We start from the raw sequence: 18,465 nt of genomic DNA on the forward strand, positions 1-18,465 counted from the left end.
CCCATGTCCCAATTGTTTGAAATAATTTTGAAAGTTTGTATTCTGATATCACCGGTAGATGTCGCTCGAAGCACAACAATGTCTACATCACGACAAATTTCACAGACTTGGGGTGCGTTCTTTTCACCTCTCCTGGACAAGTTCCAACTGTTCTGTCCTGGTTGTATCCCCTCTCCAGATATCGTAGGACATAGCAAAATTATTGGTTTTAAGGGTTTGTAACATTTTGTATTGAGATACTTACTTGTCTGAACTTTATTGTTACTGTAAATGTTCACGAACTGTGAAGAAAAATCTCACAAATGAACAACAACAAATCGGATGTTGATTGCGCGAACCGTGCACGAGAAAACAAACCGAACCAAAATGATAACGGTCATGTGGTATACCAACGTCTGTGACATTGAAATGGAAATATCCCGTTTAAAAATAGATTAGACCTTGTCTGCTCAACATTTTTTCTCTCAAACATGCGCCCGTTTTTCAGAAATACGAAAAATGCATTTTGTGGTATTACAAACACCAGGATTACCAGGATTACCAAAAAACACTTCAGGTGAATGGAAATGTATATTCTAAATAATAAACGGTAATTAAAGTGCAATTTTATTTGTGAAAAAATGGGTTTAATAGCGAAAAACAATGCCGTAATGGTTAACAACTAGCCGTAACTAGGGTGTGTCCCTTTAAAAGTTTTTTAATTACGGGCCCAGGCGTGAAGCAGAAACAAGAACTAGCCCAAATGGGTGCACTGACGGAGGATTGATCCTAGACAGACTACACATAAATTTATCCATTAGTATCAATTGAATTTTATAAACACCATTCCAGACAGGATACACATACCACGGCCTTTAATATACCAGTCGTGGTGCACTGGCTGTAACGAGAAATAGCCTAATGGGCCACCAGTGGGGATCGATCCTAGACTGACTGCGCATCAGGCGAGTGCTTTACCACTGGACTACGTCCTGCCCTCTGGTTGGAACGGGAAATAACCCACTGGGCCCACTGATAAATTCTAGACTGACCGCGCACCGGGCAAGTGCTTTACCACTGGGCTACATCCCACCCCAAAGGGTTAAAATACAGTGTAGAACAAAGATGGACTAATATGTAGCGACAGGCCACTGATCTCAGGTGTTTTAAAACTTGATAACCCTAACCACTTGACCTGCTTAATAACCACAGATCTAAATACTCTTAACTGTCAGTTAAAAACGCCTGAAATAATACCATATCATCATGAAGTAGTATCAGTCGCTGCTGATAAAAACGCTATTTCAAACATGTAAACAAGTCGGTTTATTTCCACTGAAGATCAATTTTAAAGCTACAGGGCTTGAAATTAATGGTGTCACCGACGGCAACTGTCGTAGCTGCGAAATGAATTGCCACAGTTCTGAGACTTTACCAACAGAAGAATTTTGCTCCTGGATAAGAATTATTTGCGTAGATAGAAGAAACGTTTTAAATGAGGGAAGAGCAGGAATATATGTTTAATGACACCTCAGCACATTTTTAATTACATGCCCATGTGAAATCTGTATGAGAGAGAGAGAGAGAGAGAGAGAGAGAGAGAGAGAGAGAGAGAGAGAGAGAGAGAGAGAGAGAGAGAGAGAGAGAGAGAGAGAAACAAAACAACAGAGACCAGAGACAGAGACAGAGACAGAGAGACACAGAAAGAGAGTGAACTGCTGCACACACACAGGCTACTTCTACCAAAAAAGCAGCAAGGGATATCTTATATGCACTTTCCCATAGGCAGGATAGTACATACCACAACCTTTGATGCACCATTGGTTAGTTCATTGATTGGCATTGACCCTACGACCCATCGCACCTCAGGCAAGCACTCTACCACTGAAACACATTGTGCCCCTCCAAGACGAGAGGACGTCAGCCAATCAGAAGAGCTCATTAGAGACTATACGGCTGTGTAATATCGAAGCACTCACCAAATATTTCACCTCCCGAGGCGTACTCTGTTACTAAATATAACATCCGTTCGGTCTCCATCACCTGAAAACACAAACATGTCAGTGAGAAAAAGAGAAAATATCAGATCGTGAGAGAAAGAGAAAATATCAGATCGTCATTATGTTCCGTTATTACTTCATTGTACTTGCAATATGCCCTGGAAAAAACAGTAGGCCTCTTACAAGGCAAATACCCTTTATACTGCCAATTTAGAAATAGTTTTATGTGTTTTCGGATGAACGAAATTAAGCAGGGGAGTGTTAATAAAATATATTTGAGTTTAAGAATTATTAACTTTACATGGATGTGTATTGGTTCTTAAAATACACACATGGTGAGACAGGGGGCAGGGTGGAGGGCAACTGCCCCCCTCACCTAGTGCTGGAGCAAATCCTCAAATTCGGGCAAATGTGATAGAGATATTTGGGCAAAATGTGCTAAACTGAAGCCTTTTTACCATGTATTTCCATCATTATACTTGCAAAATTAGTTGTAATCCATGTATAAATGTGCACAGCTATTAATTTGTAACCCTATATAGCTGTTTGGCTGTAATGCTAACAGAAAAAAACACATTGTTATCTAGATTCGGGCAGTTTTGTTTAATTTGGACAAAAAACAGCCCCCCCCCCCCATCTCCCCCCCGGACTACAAAAATGGGAGCTATGAAGATGAAGTTTGTTTGCTAAAACTCAAAAGACAGTTTTAAGGGTTCACAATCAGCAACACAATCGCTATGGCAGTTGATTTTGTTTTCCCCACTGGCCATCGGGCTCGAACAGTGTACTTATTTTGTGAATATATTGATGACAAATAGCTTAAATTGCATTTAAAAAACCAAATTCTATAACGGAATGGTCACAGAGGCGAGTCCCATTTTGTTTTTACAGTCCAGTCCTGGTCAAGAAATTCATGGGATCAATACGGAATCCGAACGACTCCATGGGAAAACACTTATTTTCAGAAGAGTATATTTTATAAGGTTGATCTTTCTTTTTTTTATTATATTTTAAATAATAATCCATGTATACCCAAGTGTTTGAAATAAACACTTGTCCATTTATTTGTTCTGACAAGTGAAAATGAGCTTGAAAAAAAATTAATGTGTTTTTAAATTGTCTAACATGCACTAAGATGACCATTCATAGATGCAACTACAAACCAAGTTTTAGTGATCTAGGACATACATAAACTAAATAAACGTTAAAATAAAAATTAATGCTGGAACTAAATGTAAAAGTCAATGCCATTGCCTTTGGAAAAACTTTACACGTATGGCCTCAAATCAGACCAAATTTGACCAAAAACCGGAAATATGTCCGCACAAGTAGTCTGCTGTTTGACTGACAGCTTTGTAGTAGCAACTATTAGACATGTTGACATTGAAGACGTTTTTGTGGTAATTCCGGCCCATGCAAAAGTAGTGCTTTTTGTGTAAAATGGGTGTACTCGGGCCAAGTTTAGTGGGTGTGTTTGTTTAAATCAATATCCTGGGAGAAAGAGCTGGACAACAGGGGTTGTCCTTTTCAGGGTATGTTGCCCTCAGGCAGGCAAAAGTACATAAACAATTCCATGGGCCTGCTGATATTAATAAAAATGTTATCACCACAAACGCTATATAGAAACACATAGTGTAAATAATTGTGGTCTGTGACCACATCTCAACTTCCAACTTCGTCAAGGTGAGGTCAAAAAGGGAAACAACTCTACACAGAAGTGAAATAAATAAATAAATAAATAAATGTGTTATTTAACGATGCTTTCAACACATTTTATTTATGGATATATGGTGTCGGACATATGGTTAAGGACAACACAGATATTAAGAGAGAGGAAACCCGCTGTCGCCACTTCATGGGTTACTCTTTTCGATTAGCAGCAAGGGTTCTTTTACATGCACCATCCAACAGACAGGTTAGTACATACCACAGCCTTTGATATATACCAGTCGTGGTGCACTGGCTGGAATGAGGAACAGCCCACTAATGGGGATCGATCCCAGACCGACTGCACATGGAGCAAGTGCTTTACCACTGGGCTATGTCCGGCCCCCTAGGAGAAGTGAGTAATGATAATTTAATTGATCCAAATATCATCGGAATGCCACTCACCTGGTATAATCGCACTATATGCGGATGTCGTAATAATTTCATTATTTCTATTTCACGGAATATTTTCTTTAAGTTATCATCAGCTAGTTGTGTCTTGTCTATAATCTTAATGGCGACCTGCAAAATAAAAAAATAAAAAAATAAATATTTAAAAAAATGAACAATTAAAAAAACTTTTGTTTTGTTTAATGACGCCACTACAGCACATTGATTTATTAATCATCGGATATTGGATGTCAAACATTTGGTAATTCTGACATATAGTCTTAGAGAAAATTGTTTTCCATTAATAGCAAGGGATCTTTTACATGCACCATCCCACAGACAGGACAGCACATACCACAGCCTGTGATATACCAGTCATGGTGCACTGAATGGAATGAGAAATGGCCAATTGGGCCAACTGACACCAGTACTATGTATGACTGGTATATCAAAGGCCATGGTGTGTGCTATCCTGCACTGGCTGTGAGGAGAAATAACCCAGTGGGCCCACTGGTAGTGATCAATCTCCAAACCGACCGCACATCAAGCGAGCGCTATACCACTAGGCTACGTCCCACCCCTAAAATGAACCGTAAAGACCCAATCCCATCGTACACAAACATGGGACCCTGGTGAATAATCCTGTATAAATCCCTGAATCTACAGTGAAACCCCACAAAACCGGATAGCCATGGGATTAAGGAAAAAGTCCTGTTTTGAGGAATATCCAGTTTACAGAGGTTTCAGTATTGAGGTAAACCGTTTGTTGGTTGGTTGGTGTTCTCTAATGATATAGTAACTAATAAAACTGCCAATAAAACAGATACACTTTCGAACTTTCGAATTATTTTAAGTTATCATCAAGTGATAATTCAACATGGCGACATGTCCAAAGTAGATACTAAAATAAAACACTCTTGGTTAGTCTTTATTTTGTTGAATAAACTTTGCAAAGATAAAAAAACCCCAAAACAACAACAAAAAAGGGTTCAAACAATTGGAAAAATTAATTAAATTCCTAGTTGCTTTGCCGTTCATTGCGGTAAACGTGAGACGTACAAGTAGGCTATGAAAAGGAGCTCAATCAAATTCGTAAGTTAATCTAACTTTGTAACAATCGAGCTGAGAATAAAGGGAGTACATGTGTTTCCTCCTGTTATTTAAACATCAAAGCTGTTAATTAATCCCTTAATTGGTACTTGTCAACTGCACAACAGCGATACTGCAGCAAGCGCACAAGTAATTAGCTCTGCGTACGCAATCACGTTATCGACTGAGTGGGTATTCAAAGTATAAGTAATGCAGTAATGATTGACGTCGGTGTGACCGTCTGGTTTTCTGAGATAAAATTTGCATTACAGGACACAATAGTATCAGATAATTTCGTCCGGTGCAGTTTAGAGGGGTAAATTTTAGTGTTAAAATCACGGGACTGTGAATAATGTCCGGTTTTGAGGGAATTCTGGTTTACTGAGGGTCCGGTTTTGAGGGAATTCCGGTTTACTGAGGGTCCGGTTTTGAGGGGTTTCACTGAACTTGTTGCAAGTTGTTTCTAAAATGTATCTAGAGATAAAAATGTGAATAGGATATCATGGATACTACATGAGTGGCCATTAGCTACTACGTGTATTTATCTTACAAGTTGTGTAGAAACATACCTAACAAATGAAAGCAAGTTGACAGTTTTTTTAAGCGAGTTTTAATATACGGAAGGAAGGAAATGTTTTATTTAACGACGCACTCAACACATTTTATTTACAGTTATATGACATCTGACATACGGTTAAAGACCACACAGTTATTGAGAGAGGAAACCCGCTGTCACCACTACTCCTTTCGATTAGCAGCAAAGGATCTTTTATATGTACCATCCCACAAAAAGGATAGTACATACCACAGCCTTTATTACACCAGTTGTGGAGCACTGGCTGGAATGAAAAATAGCTCAATGGGTCCACCAACGGGGATCGATACCAGACCGACCGTGCATCAAGCGAATGCTTTGCCACTGAGCTACGTCCTGCCCCTTCTAAGATACATCTAACAGACATATGAATGTAGGGTGTATACCACCAAATCAAATCCCATATCCGACAATAGTAACATATGTATGTGGTTAAAACTCCTACCTGCTGTGCATCAATTGACGTATACACCACGGATATAAACACTACCACCTCTAACCCTTAAAGTGAATCAGACAAAATTTGGGTTCAATCTGCTCATTTCTGAGATAACGGGTAGAGTCTATAACTACCCTGGTTCCGCACAAAATTGGAATACTTTTTTTAACAGGTATCCCATACATGTTTCAAGCACAAGGCTACTTGACACAGTGGTATTAAGATGAAATAAAATTGCATACATTTTTTGCCCAGATGAAACTAAACATTTCTTACAACCAACACACTCACATTCATCACCAATGACAGGACTTATGGTATTAAATGAATTAACTGCTCTATCAACAGTTTGGTGCACCTCCAACTTTGACCCAGGCAAGTATTCTATTTCTTACATATCCTCAAAACATCAGGTTTAAAACAAATTTAAATGCCCATTTAACTAAACCTCATGTACAGGCCTTGCACTTGTAGCTAACTTACATGTATGCATCACAGAGCAATTACCGTATATCTGTCGCCTATAAGAGACTTATAAGAGGGTAAAAAAATTTCACCCAAAAATATTACCGTTTTGGGGATTATTTTACAAGTTTTATTGTTGAAGTATGCCTTGTATTTATACTCAAATATGTTAATTTGACACATTTATTTTTTTGTAACCTTTTTGTTTTGGCATTAGAACGGTTTTGGTTATGCAAAAAGGCGTGCGATTTCACTCACTTCAGGGGGACTCTGTCCCGGATCAGATCGCTGACTATCCAGAGGCCGGACCTGGGATGGACATGTCCGAAACCTTAGTGGTGTAGGAGGGCGGGACATAGCTCAGTGGTTAAGCGCTCGCTTGATGTGTGGTCTGTCTAGGATCGATCCCCGTCAGTGGGCCTATTGGGCTATTTCTCGCTCTAGCCAGTGCACCACGACTGGTATATCAAAAGCCATGGTATATGCTATCCTGTCTGTAGGATGGTGCATATAAAAGAACCCTTGCTACTAGTGGAAAAATGTAGTGGGTTTCCTCTCTATGACTGTGTCAAATTGACCAAATCTTTGACATCCAATAACCGATGATTAAATCAATGTGCTCTAGTGGTGTCGATAAACAAAACAAACTTCTGGTGGTATAGGGGCATGTTAAAAGGGTACTCTCTCTCTCTCTCTCTCTCTCTCTCTCTCTCTCTCTCTCTCTCTCTCTCTCTCTCTCTCTCTCTCTCTCTCTCAAGGGAACTTAGACATCACAGAGCAATCAATTCTGATTGTGTATTTTTACATGTGGTATGACTGTGGCAGGTCAGGTCAGGTCAGGTCAGGTCATAGGGTTTAACAGGCACATTCAGACAAAGCGGGTGCCAGCTTATGCCAGCTCTTCCGTTTGACATAGGGGGGGGGGGGGGGGGGGGTCCAAGCACAAGCAGGTGAGGGTTGGTTTTGGTGCTATCGAACCGATTCCTGTAGGATTAAAGTAAAATAGAAAAATTTCTTGACGGTAATGTGACACTCATATTGAAAATGGGGGAGTGGGGTGGGTAAGGTGAATGGCAACCGGGTAATAACCTATGTAACCAAGGAGATGTAACCTAGGAGCAGCCAATCACATGTCTTTCATTCATTTTTGGGCAGGATTTAGCCCTGTGGGTTGAGTGCTCGCTTGAGGTGCTTGCATCGTAGGATGTTGTGGATCCATTCAGCTGATTGGTTTTTTTGTCTGGTTCCAATAAATGCACCACAACTGGTCAAAGGCTGTGGTATGTGCTTTCTTGCAAAATGTAGCGTGTTTCCTCTGATGACTATGAGTCAGAATTACCAAATATTTGACATCCAATAGCCGATGATTAATTAATCAATATGCTCTAGTGGTGTTGTTAAACAAAACAAACTTTAACTTTCATTGAATGTAACCTAATTAACTTTTAGTCATCATGCAAATATTAAACAAAATTTACAACATAATCTTTTCTTTTTTTTTTTGGCAAATTTATTGATACATGTACATGTATAAAAGTAACAAACTGCACAAACTGTTACTTCAAATTTAATTTAGTTCTATACAGTGCATGCACATAATTATCCTTTCTATACATGACAATACACTCTAGCACTCCTGCCTTTAATCATGATCATAGAGCTTGGTGCATGTACAGACAACCGACCTCGGTGGTGTCGTAGTTAGGCCATCGGTGTACAGGCTGGTAGGTACTGGGTTCGGATCCCAGTCGAGGCATGGGATTTTTAATCCAGATACCGACTCCAAACCCTGAGTGAGTGCTCCGCAAGGCTCAATGGGTAGGTGTAAACCACTTACACAGACCAGTGATCCATAACTGGTTCAACAAAGGCCATGGTTTGTGCTATCCTGCCTGTGGGAAGCCCAAATAAAAGATCCCTTGCTGCTAATCGGAAGAATAGCCCATGTAGTGGCGACAGCGGGTTTCCTCTCAAAATCTGTGTGGTCATTAACCATATGTCTGACGCCATATAACCGTAAATAAAAAAATGTGTTGAGTGCATCGTTAAATAAAACATTTCTTTCTTTCTTTTTATGTACAGACATTTCCTTTTGGTTTCACGCTAATGCTTATGCATAGCTTCTGTACTCTGACTTCAGTGAACTTGGTTTGACTTTTAGGATTCTGAGCCTCTCCAGCCCAGTTTTGATTTTGGAGTTTGCTTCTCCTAGACAGTTGTCTGTCCGGTCCATATTAGTCTAGTCTCTACCCTTTGACCAGTCCAGCTTGGGTGACCCTACCAGGAGCTGATGCTCCAGCTGGCATAGCTCTCCGAGTCACTGAGACATGCAAGCTACCTCACCACGTCAAGGAATGGACCATGAGATAGCCTGCTTTTAATAATAACTGAAAAACTTAAATATTGTATCCAACAAAAAAAAAAAACATCTAACAAAAAATATTGCTTAAATTTCGTTTGCTTTATTGGAATGAAATGGTCTTACGCAATCCGTAACTACTAAAGGATTAACAGTGCAGTTTATGCGTCACAGTCGAGTTTCAATTTCGATCAATGCACAGGGAAATATATTATTATTAGTCACAAATGCAATACTCTGGTTTAAGGTAATATGAAGCAAAGTGTTGATTGATTCCTGTTTCTCCAATTCAAGGCTATGCAAGACAGATACATTATATGATGTCAGTAAAAAAAGAAAAAAGTTAGTTTTATTTAACGACGCCACTAGAGCACATTGATTTTTTTATCTTATCATCGGCTATTGGACGTCAAACATATGGTCATTCTGACACAGTTTTTTTTAGAGGAAACCTGCTGTTGCCACATAGGCTACTCTTTTACAACAGGCAGCAAGGGATCTTTTATTTGCGCTTCCCACAGGCAGGATAGCACAAACCATGGCCTTTGTTGAACCAGTTATGGATCACTGGTCGGTGCAAGTGGTTTACACCTACCCATTAAGCCTTGCGGAGCACTCACTCAGGGTTTGGAGTCCGAACACAGTACCTACCAGCCTGCATGTAGACCGATGGCCTAACCACAACGCCACCGAGGCCAGTCTATGTAAGACAGATGCATTGTATTATGTCAGCAGATACGGAACAAATCTCCCAATGTCTCGGAGACCCAACTACAATGTGCAAGTGTCAATAATTTATATTAGAAAGGAATATATTGTTTTGTTTAACGAAACCACTAGAGCACATTGATTAATTAATCATCGGCTACTGAATGTCAAACTTTTGATAATTTTTATGTATAGTCTTAGAATTCAAAGTTTGTTTTGTCTAACAACACCACTAGAGCACACTGATTAATTCATCATTGGTTATTGGATGTCAAACTTTTGGTAATTCTGATGTAGTCTTACAATTCAAAGTTTGTTTTGTTTAACGACACCACTAGAGCACATTGATTAATTGATCATCGGCTACTGAATATCAAACATTTGATAATTCTGACATATACATGTAGTCTTAGAACTGTAAGTAATGTGTGCTGAATGTGTCATTAAATAATTCATTCCTTTGTTCTTTCTATATCAATAATGTAAAACATTTGGTCTGTGCCACCTACAAGAGACTGTGCCCCCCCCCCAGATATCCTTCCTACAGCCATGAAAATCTGGTATGTGCCCCCTACAAGAGACTGTGCCCCCCCCCCCCCATTACAGATATCCTTCCTACATCCATGAAAATCTGGTATGTGCCCCCACCCTCCACTACAGATATCCTTCCTACAGCCATGAAAATCTGGTATGTGCCCCCTACAAGAGACTGTGCCCCCCCCCCCATTACAGATATTCTTCCTACATCCATGAAAATCTGGTCTGTGCCCCCACCCTCCACTACAGATATCCTTCCTACAGCCATGAAAATCTGGTATGTGCCCCCTACAAGAGACTGTGCCCCCCCCCCCCATTACAGATATTCTTCCTACATCCATGAAAATCTGGTCTGTGCCCCCTCCCCTCCACTAGATATTCTTCCTACATCCATGAAAATCTGGTCTGTGCCCCCTCCCCTCCACTAGATATCCTTCCTACAGCCATGAAAATCTGGTATGTGCCCCCCACAAAAGATATTGTTTCTACTGCCCTGAAAATCTGGCCTGTTCCCCCACTAGACTATGCCCCCCACTACATATATTGTCTACTGCTATGAAAATCTGGCCTGTGCCCCCCCCCACTAGTCTGTGCCCCCCCCAACTACAGATATTGTTCCTATGGCCCTGAAAATCTGATCTGTGGCCCCCTCCCACTACAGATATTGTTCCTACAGCCCTGAATAACCTACATGTATGTTAGTAACCTGTTATTCTTTATTTACTTGGTACAATAATTTTATTATTACACACACTGCTGTTGTAGGAGAACGTCTTACATAAAACATCTAGTCACTGTAAACAGATGACATGTTGCAACAACACAGATGATGAATATTCATGAGTTATGGGTGAGATACAGTAACACTGTGTCATAGCCTCAAGGCCAATACTTGTAGAACATACAGTGTCTGTTTTGTTTAACAACACCACTAGAGCACACTGGCTTATTAACAATCGGCTATTGGATGTCAAGCATTTGGTAATTTGGACATAGTCTTATAGAGAGGAAACCTGCTACATTTGTCCATTAGTAGCAAGGGATGTTTTATTAAGTTAAAACGTTTGTTTTGTTTAACAACACCACTAGAGCACACAGATTTATTATTCATTGACTATTGGATGTCAATTATTTGGTAATTTGGACATTGTTTTATAGAAAGGAAACCTGCTACATTTTTCCATTAGTAGCAAGGGATGTTTTATTAAGTTAAAACGTTTGTTTTGTTTAACAACACCACTAGAGCACACAGATTTATTATTCATTGACTATTGGATGTCAATTATTTGGTAATTTGGACATTGTTTTATAGAAAGGAAACCTGCTACATTTTTCCATTAGTAGCAAGGGATGTTTTATTAAGTTAAAACGTTTATTTTATTTAACAACACTACTAGAGCACACCAATGGATGTCAAACACTTGGTAATTCTGATATATAGTCTTAGAGAGTGACCCGCTACATTTTTCCATTAGTAGCAAGGGGTCTTTTATGCAGTTAAAAAGTTTGTTTTTGTTTAACGACACCACTAGAGCTCATTGATTTATTAATCATCGGCTACTGGATGTCAAACATATGGTCATTTTTTCATACCAGCCTCAAGTCCCTTGGTAGGGGCGACACTTAGCCCAATGGTAAAGCACTCGTTTGATGCACAGTTGGTCTGGGATCAATCCCCGTCGGTGGGCCCCATTGGGCTATTTCTCATCACTGCCAGTGCACCACAACTGGTATAACAAAGGCTGTGGTATGTACTATCCTGTCTGTGGGATGGTGCATATAAAAGATCCCTTGCTACTAATGGAAAAATGTAGCGGGTTTCCTCTCCATGACTGTCAAAAATGACCATATGTTTGACATCCAATAGCCGATGATTAATAAATCAATGTGCTCTAGTGGTGTCATTAAACAAAAAAACAACAACAAAAACAAAACAAGTCCCTTGGTTTACAAACTTAACTACTGAAGCCAGCAACAGGGTGCGAACTCAGAACATCCTAGCCAATGGCTTAAACACTCTATCCAAGCCGGTGGGTACCGAATGTATACCACACCTAACCATATATTAATAGCTGATCTGATCCAATAACCAGTGTTCTGTATGGCAGAGCGATATTTTTGCGATTCCGATGATGAAATTATAGTACTGAGGCCGATACTGGGGTGTGAACCCGGTACCTACCAGCCCCAGTGGTTTACACACTATATTGCTGAGGCCAGTACTGGGGTGTCAACCCGATATCTACCAGCCCCAAGTCCCAGTGGTTTACACACTATATTGCTGAGGCCAGTACTGGGGTGAGAACCCAGTACCTACCAGCCCCAAGTCCCAGTGGTTTACACACTATATTGCTGAGGCCAGTACTGGGGTGTGAACCCGGTACCTACCAGCCCCAGTGGTTTACACACTATATTGCTGAGGCCAGTACTGGGGTGTGAACCCGGTACCTACCAGCCCCAGTGGTTTACACACTATATTGCTGAGGCCAGTACTGGGGTGTGAACCCGATACCTACCAGCCCCAAGTCCAGTGGTTTACACACCTAACCAACCATAAATGACTAGCTAATCTGACCCAGTAACCAGTGTTCCGTGTGACATACAGAGCGACGTTTTTACGACTCTCCGGTGACGAGATTATAGCGGATCTCCAGCCAGTGAATGACTCAGGCGAGATCTGTAGTTCCCTGGTTCGCTGGAGGATCTCCTAGCCGTGGATTGTAAACACAACAGTGATCTTTACATTAGCCTAATCAGAGGAAAACATCTCCAGGCTGTGCAGTGTCGTCGCATGGAGAGAGAGAGAGAGAGAGAGAGAGAGAGAGAGAGAGAGAGAGAGAGAGAGAGAGAGAGAGAGAGAGAGAGAGAGAGAGAGAGAGAGCATCTTATCTTATCGTTAACAATTTGATTCTGTGTCAGCTGTACACTGTCATTTAAAGCTGACACAGGATAGCACATACCACGGCTGTTGATATATCAGTCATATCAAACATTTGGTAATTCTGACACATAGTCTTAGAGAGGAAACCTGCTACATTTTCCCATTAACTATTAAGCAATTAAAAACCACGTGTCAGCTGTTTACTGTCGTTTATAGCTGACAGACAGGATAGCACATACCATGGCTGTTGATATATCAGTCTTGTCAAACATTTGCTAATTTTGACACAGTCTTAGAGAGGAAACCTGCTACATTTCCCCATTAACTAGCAAGCACTCAAAAACCATATCATGCCAGCTGTTCTCTGTCCTACATTGGTTTTAAAGCTGAAGTTTGTTTTGTTTAACAACAGACAAGATAGCACATACCATGACTCATCGTGTCAGCTGTCCTCAGATAGGGATCCCAGACTGACTGCGCATCATACACCAGTTCCATTGTGCACCACGACCGGTATATCAAAGCCCATGGTATGTGCTATCTTGTCTATGAGATGATGCATATAAAAGATCCCTTGTTACTAACGGAAAAATGTAGCGGGTTTCCTCGCTAAGACTATAATGTGCTCTTTTCCCACTACCTCTGTCTTTCTTTAACCCCTTCACTGCTGCAGACAAGATTGTTTTGTTTAACGTCACCACTAGAGCACATTGATTAATTAATCATCGGCTATTGGACGTCAAACATTTGGTAATTCTGACTCGTAGTCATCAGAGGAAACTCGCTACATTTTTTCTAATGTTAGGTCAGGTCAGAGAGTTTAATGTGCACATTCAGAGCAAGCTGTTGTAGCGCACAACTGTCCTGGGTGCAGGTATCGGCCTCAACCGGCTCCTCCATCCAGGACAGGAAAGGACAATGCAGCAAGGGATCTTTTATATGCACTTGCCCACAGACAGGAAAGCACATACCACAGCCTTTGTCCAGTTGTGGTTCACTGTGGTTCACAAAAAAACAAAAAACAATCAGCTGAATGAATCCACTGAGGTGGTTTGATCCTGCAATGCAAGCACCTCAGGCGAGAGCTCAGTCGGTTGAGTAAAGTCTCGCTCTGCTGTGGATAAGGCGTGACACAGATGAATGCTGCCTGTGGTGATATGCCTACTAACTCTGCCTTTCTTTTAACCCCTTCACTGCTGTGGACAACAATGCGTGAAACAGATGAAACAGCTGCCTGTGGTGAAGTGCTAATCCACAGGACGAATTCCATCCTGCGTGTAATCCCGGGGATGATCGGTCTGTCTGCACACAACAAAGAAACTACACATTGCGACACGTGACAGGCATTGTGACACTGCAGACAGTTCGACTGCCCTCTCTCTCTCTCTCTCAAGGCTCATCAAATACACCGGTCCAGACAAACATGTTATTTGTTCATCTTGGGAATAGTTCTTTCTATTTATCACAAAGATATGATTACATGTATACAAGTACACTGTACGATGTATGGAGTTTTTGTTTTAATTTTATATCATTCTTGTTGGGGGGTTTTCTTCTTCATTTATTGAGAATGATTTTAAGATAAATAAAAGAAAGAAAAGAAAGTAAATGGAAGAGAGAATGAATGAATGAATGAATGTTTAACAACACACACACACACACACACACACACACACACACACACACACAGAACATTGATCCAATTGAACTGTTAACTGACATTAACTGCAGAATTAACATCATATTCAACTGTTTACTGGTCAATATTGATTGCAGTGTCAACAGTAATAAGAATATTTAATAATATTAGCTTCAGTATCAACACCAAATTCAACTATTTACTGATCAATATTATATGTAGCTCCAGATCAACACCAAATTCAACTATTTACTGATCAATATTGCATGTAGCTCCAGTATCAACACCAAATTCAACTATTTACTGATCAATATTATATGTAGCTCCAGATCAACACCAAATTCAACTATTTACTGATCAATATTGCATGTAGCTCCAGTATCAACACCAAATTCAACTATTTACTGATCAATATTGCAGGTAGCTCCAGATCAACACCAAATTCAACTATTTGCTGACATTAGTTTCAGTATTAACACCCAATTCAACTATTTGCTGATATCAATTTTATTATCAACACTAAATTCAACTATTTGCTGATATCAGTTTCATTATCAACACTAAATTCAACTATTTGCTGATATCAGTTTCATTATCAACACTAAATTCAACTATTTGCTGATATCAGTTTCAGTATCAACTCCAAATTCAACTATTTGCTGATATCAGTTTCATTATCAACACTAGATTCAACTATTTGCTGATATCAGTTTTATTATCAACACTAGATTCAACTATTTGCTGATATCAGTTTCAGTATCAACACCAGATTCAACTATTTGCTGATATCAGTTTCAGTATCAACACCAGATTCAACTATTTGCTGATATTAGTTTCAGTATCAACACCCGATTCAAGTATTTGCTGATATCAGTTTCATTATCAACACCAAATTCAACTACTTGCTGACATCAGTTTCAATATCAACACTAAATTCAACTACTTGCTGACATCAGTTTCAATATCAACACTAAATTCAACTACTTGCTGATATCAGTTTCATTATCAACACTAAATTCAACTATTTGCTGACATCAGTTTCAATATCAACACCAAATTCATCTATTTGATGATATTAGTTCCAGATAAACACCAAATTCAACTATTTGATGATATTAGTTCCAGATAAACACTAAATTCATCTATTTGATGATATTAGTTCCAGATAAACACCAAATTCAACTATTTGATGATATTAGTTCCAGATAAACACCAAATTCAACTATTTGATGATATTAGTTCCAGATAAACACCAAATTCAACTATTTGCTGATATAGCATGTAACTGCATTAGTATCTGCATGTATTGCATGCAACTGCATACACAAATGACTTAATATTTAATGAGACACCACAATGAATGAACACATCAGGCGATTTTCAAACAAAGATACACCTATATGAATGAAATAACAATCTATAGAGACAAAGAATTCTATTGCTCATACAACAACCACAAAACCGGTTGTCGGAAACAATCGGGCGCTAACTAAATTATGCCTAATGATGATATCTCAATCCTCATGACACTGAAGAAATAATTAATACATAATTAATGAAACAACATTTCACTTCAGAAATATATGTAAACACCCCCACCGTCCCCCGAGTACGGAACGCAGCGATACAAGTACGTTATATTTACTGAAAACAAAAGCGTGGATGAGACCATTGAGACTGGGAGGCCTTTACCTAGCGAAGCATTACCTGGCGATAACACGGGCGACAATCAATGATATGAAAAGATACAACGACCTGTAAACGTGACATGTAAGAAACAATAACAAGCGGATGACGTGAATAGAAAAACAACGTCACGCATCGTCGGCCATGAGGCTCATCAAGCACAGTGAAATGGAAATTATGTAAAAAAAAAATATGTTGCCATTATAGAGCACACTGATGTGTTTATTGGCAGATATTGGATGTCAAACATTTGATTATTGTGACAAGAAGTCTTCAGAGAAAAAACCCACTACATTCTTCCATTAGTACTAGTAGAAAATGTTAAAAAAAGTAAAGTTTGTTTTATTTAACGACGTCACTAGAGCACATTGATTTTTTTATCTTATCATCGGCTATTGGACGTCAAACATATGGTCATTCTGACAGGTTTTTTTAAGGAAACCCACTGTTGCCACAGAGGCTACTCTTTTACAACAGGCAGCAAGGGATCTTTTATTTGCGCTTCCAACAGGCAGGATAGCACAAACCATGGCCTTTGTTGAACCAGTTATGGATCACTGGTTGGTACAAGTGGTTTACACCTACCCATTGAGCCTTGCTCACTCAGGGTTTGGAGTCTGTATCTGGATTAAAAATCCCATGCCTAGACTGGGATCCAAATTCAGTACCTACCAGTCTGTAGACCGATGGCCTAACTATGACACTATCAAGGCCGGTCATTTGGAAATTGTGACAAGAAGTCTTCAGAGAGATAAAAAACCCACTACATTTTTTCCATTGGTAGAAAATGGGTATTTTATTATTAAATGCATTTTTTAATACACATGATAACACATACCATGGCCTTTGATACTTATATATCAGCCATGGGGTATTGATTGAGACAAAAAGATCAAGTTTGTTTTAATAAAGTTTGTTTTGTTTAACAACACCACTAGAGCACATTGATTATAAATCATCAGCTATTGGAAGGAAGGAAATGTTTTATTTAACAATGCACTCAACACATTTTATTTACGGTTATACGGCATCAGACATACATGTATGCTTAAGGATCACACAGATAATGAGAGAGGAAACCTGCTGTTGCCACTTCATGGGTTACTTTTTTCGATTAGCAGCAAGGGATCTTTTATATGCACCATCCCACAGACAGCATAACACATACTACAGCCTTTGATATACCAGTCATGGTACACTGGCTGGAGCGAGAAATAGCTCAATGGGCCCACCGACGGGGATCGATCCTAAACCCGACTGTGCACCAAGCGAGCGCTTTACTACTGGGCTACGTCCCGCCAAGTGCAAGCCGGTCCTACTAATCCTACCGAGTACCTACGACATTTTGTATGTTCAAAACGGATGGGTTAACCACAGCATCACTGAGGTCAGTTATCTTGTCATATATAAAAAAAATAAACCAAGATAAATGAATAGCCGCAGGCAGGGTCACTAACAACACCACGGGTCATTGGGTACAAGGCAAGGGTCACTTAGTACACCGCCAGTCATAATGGTTTTGTGGCTGGTACTGTGTGAGCGGAAAATACAATACGTAAAAAAATAAACTTGACTTGAACAATGTAGCTACCTCTAGGTGAACTTGGCCGTGGGCTATTGTATAGATACATCAAACACACAAAAAACAGAGAGAAAAGAGAAGAAAAAAAGCCAAAAATTATTATTTGTGAACACACATGTATAAGGAGTCAACTTGTATTTTGTAACGTTTTTTTTTTTTACAACAGAGAGAGAAAAGAAAAAAAGAAAAAACGTCCCCCCCCCCCCCCCCCCCAAAAAAGAAGAAAAAAAAAAGTTTGAACAAACATGTACACGTACATTTATGCAATAAAATAATGTATTAGAAGTTTATTTGATTTTAGTAAAGTATTTTTTTCATAACAGAACTGGTACATTTTAACTAACCATTCTGTGAATCCAAACATCTATCTATGTACCTTCCCAAAAGAGACCGGCCTCGGTGGCGTCGT

The 18,465-nt window shown here is 39.6% G+C and overlaps 1 protein-coding gene across 1 annotated transcript in view; it reads right to left on the reverse strand.

Moving 5' to 3' along the window:
* Window positions 1-18,465, reverse strand: part of LOC121386439 (serine/threonine-protein kinase SIK3-like) — an 89,006-nt gene that overhangs the window by 44,504 nt on the left and 26,037 nt on the right. Inside the window, exons 2-3 of the mRNA XM_041517337.1 lie at window positions 4,092-4,208; window positions 1,959-2,022 (exon numbers count right to left, since the gene is read on the reverse strand). Of these exons, the coding sequence (XP_041373271.1) occupies window positions 1,959-2,022; window positions 4,092-4,208 (181 nt within the window). The remainder of the gene's footprint in view (window positions 1-1,958; window positions 2,023-4,091; window positions 4,209-18,465) is intronic.

This window comes from Gigantopelta aegis, chromosome 12 (assembly GCF_016097555.1).
Source record: "Gigantopelta aegis isolate Gae_Host chromosome 12, Gae_host_genome, whole genome shotgun sequence".
Classification (NCBI taxonomy): Eukaryota; Metazoa; Mollusca; class Gastropoda; order Neomphalida; family Peltospiridae; genus Gigantopelta; species Gigantopelta aegis.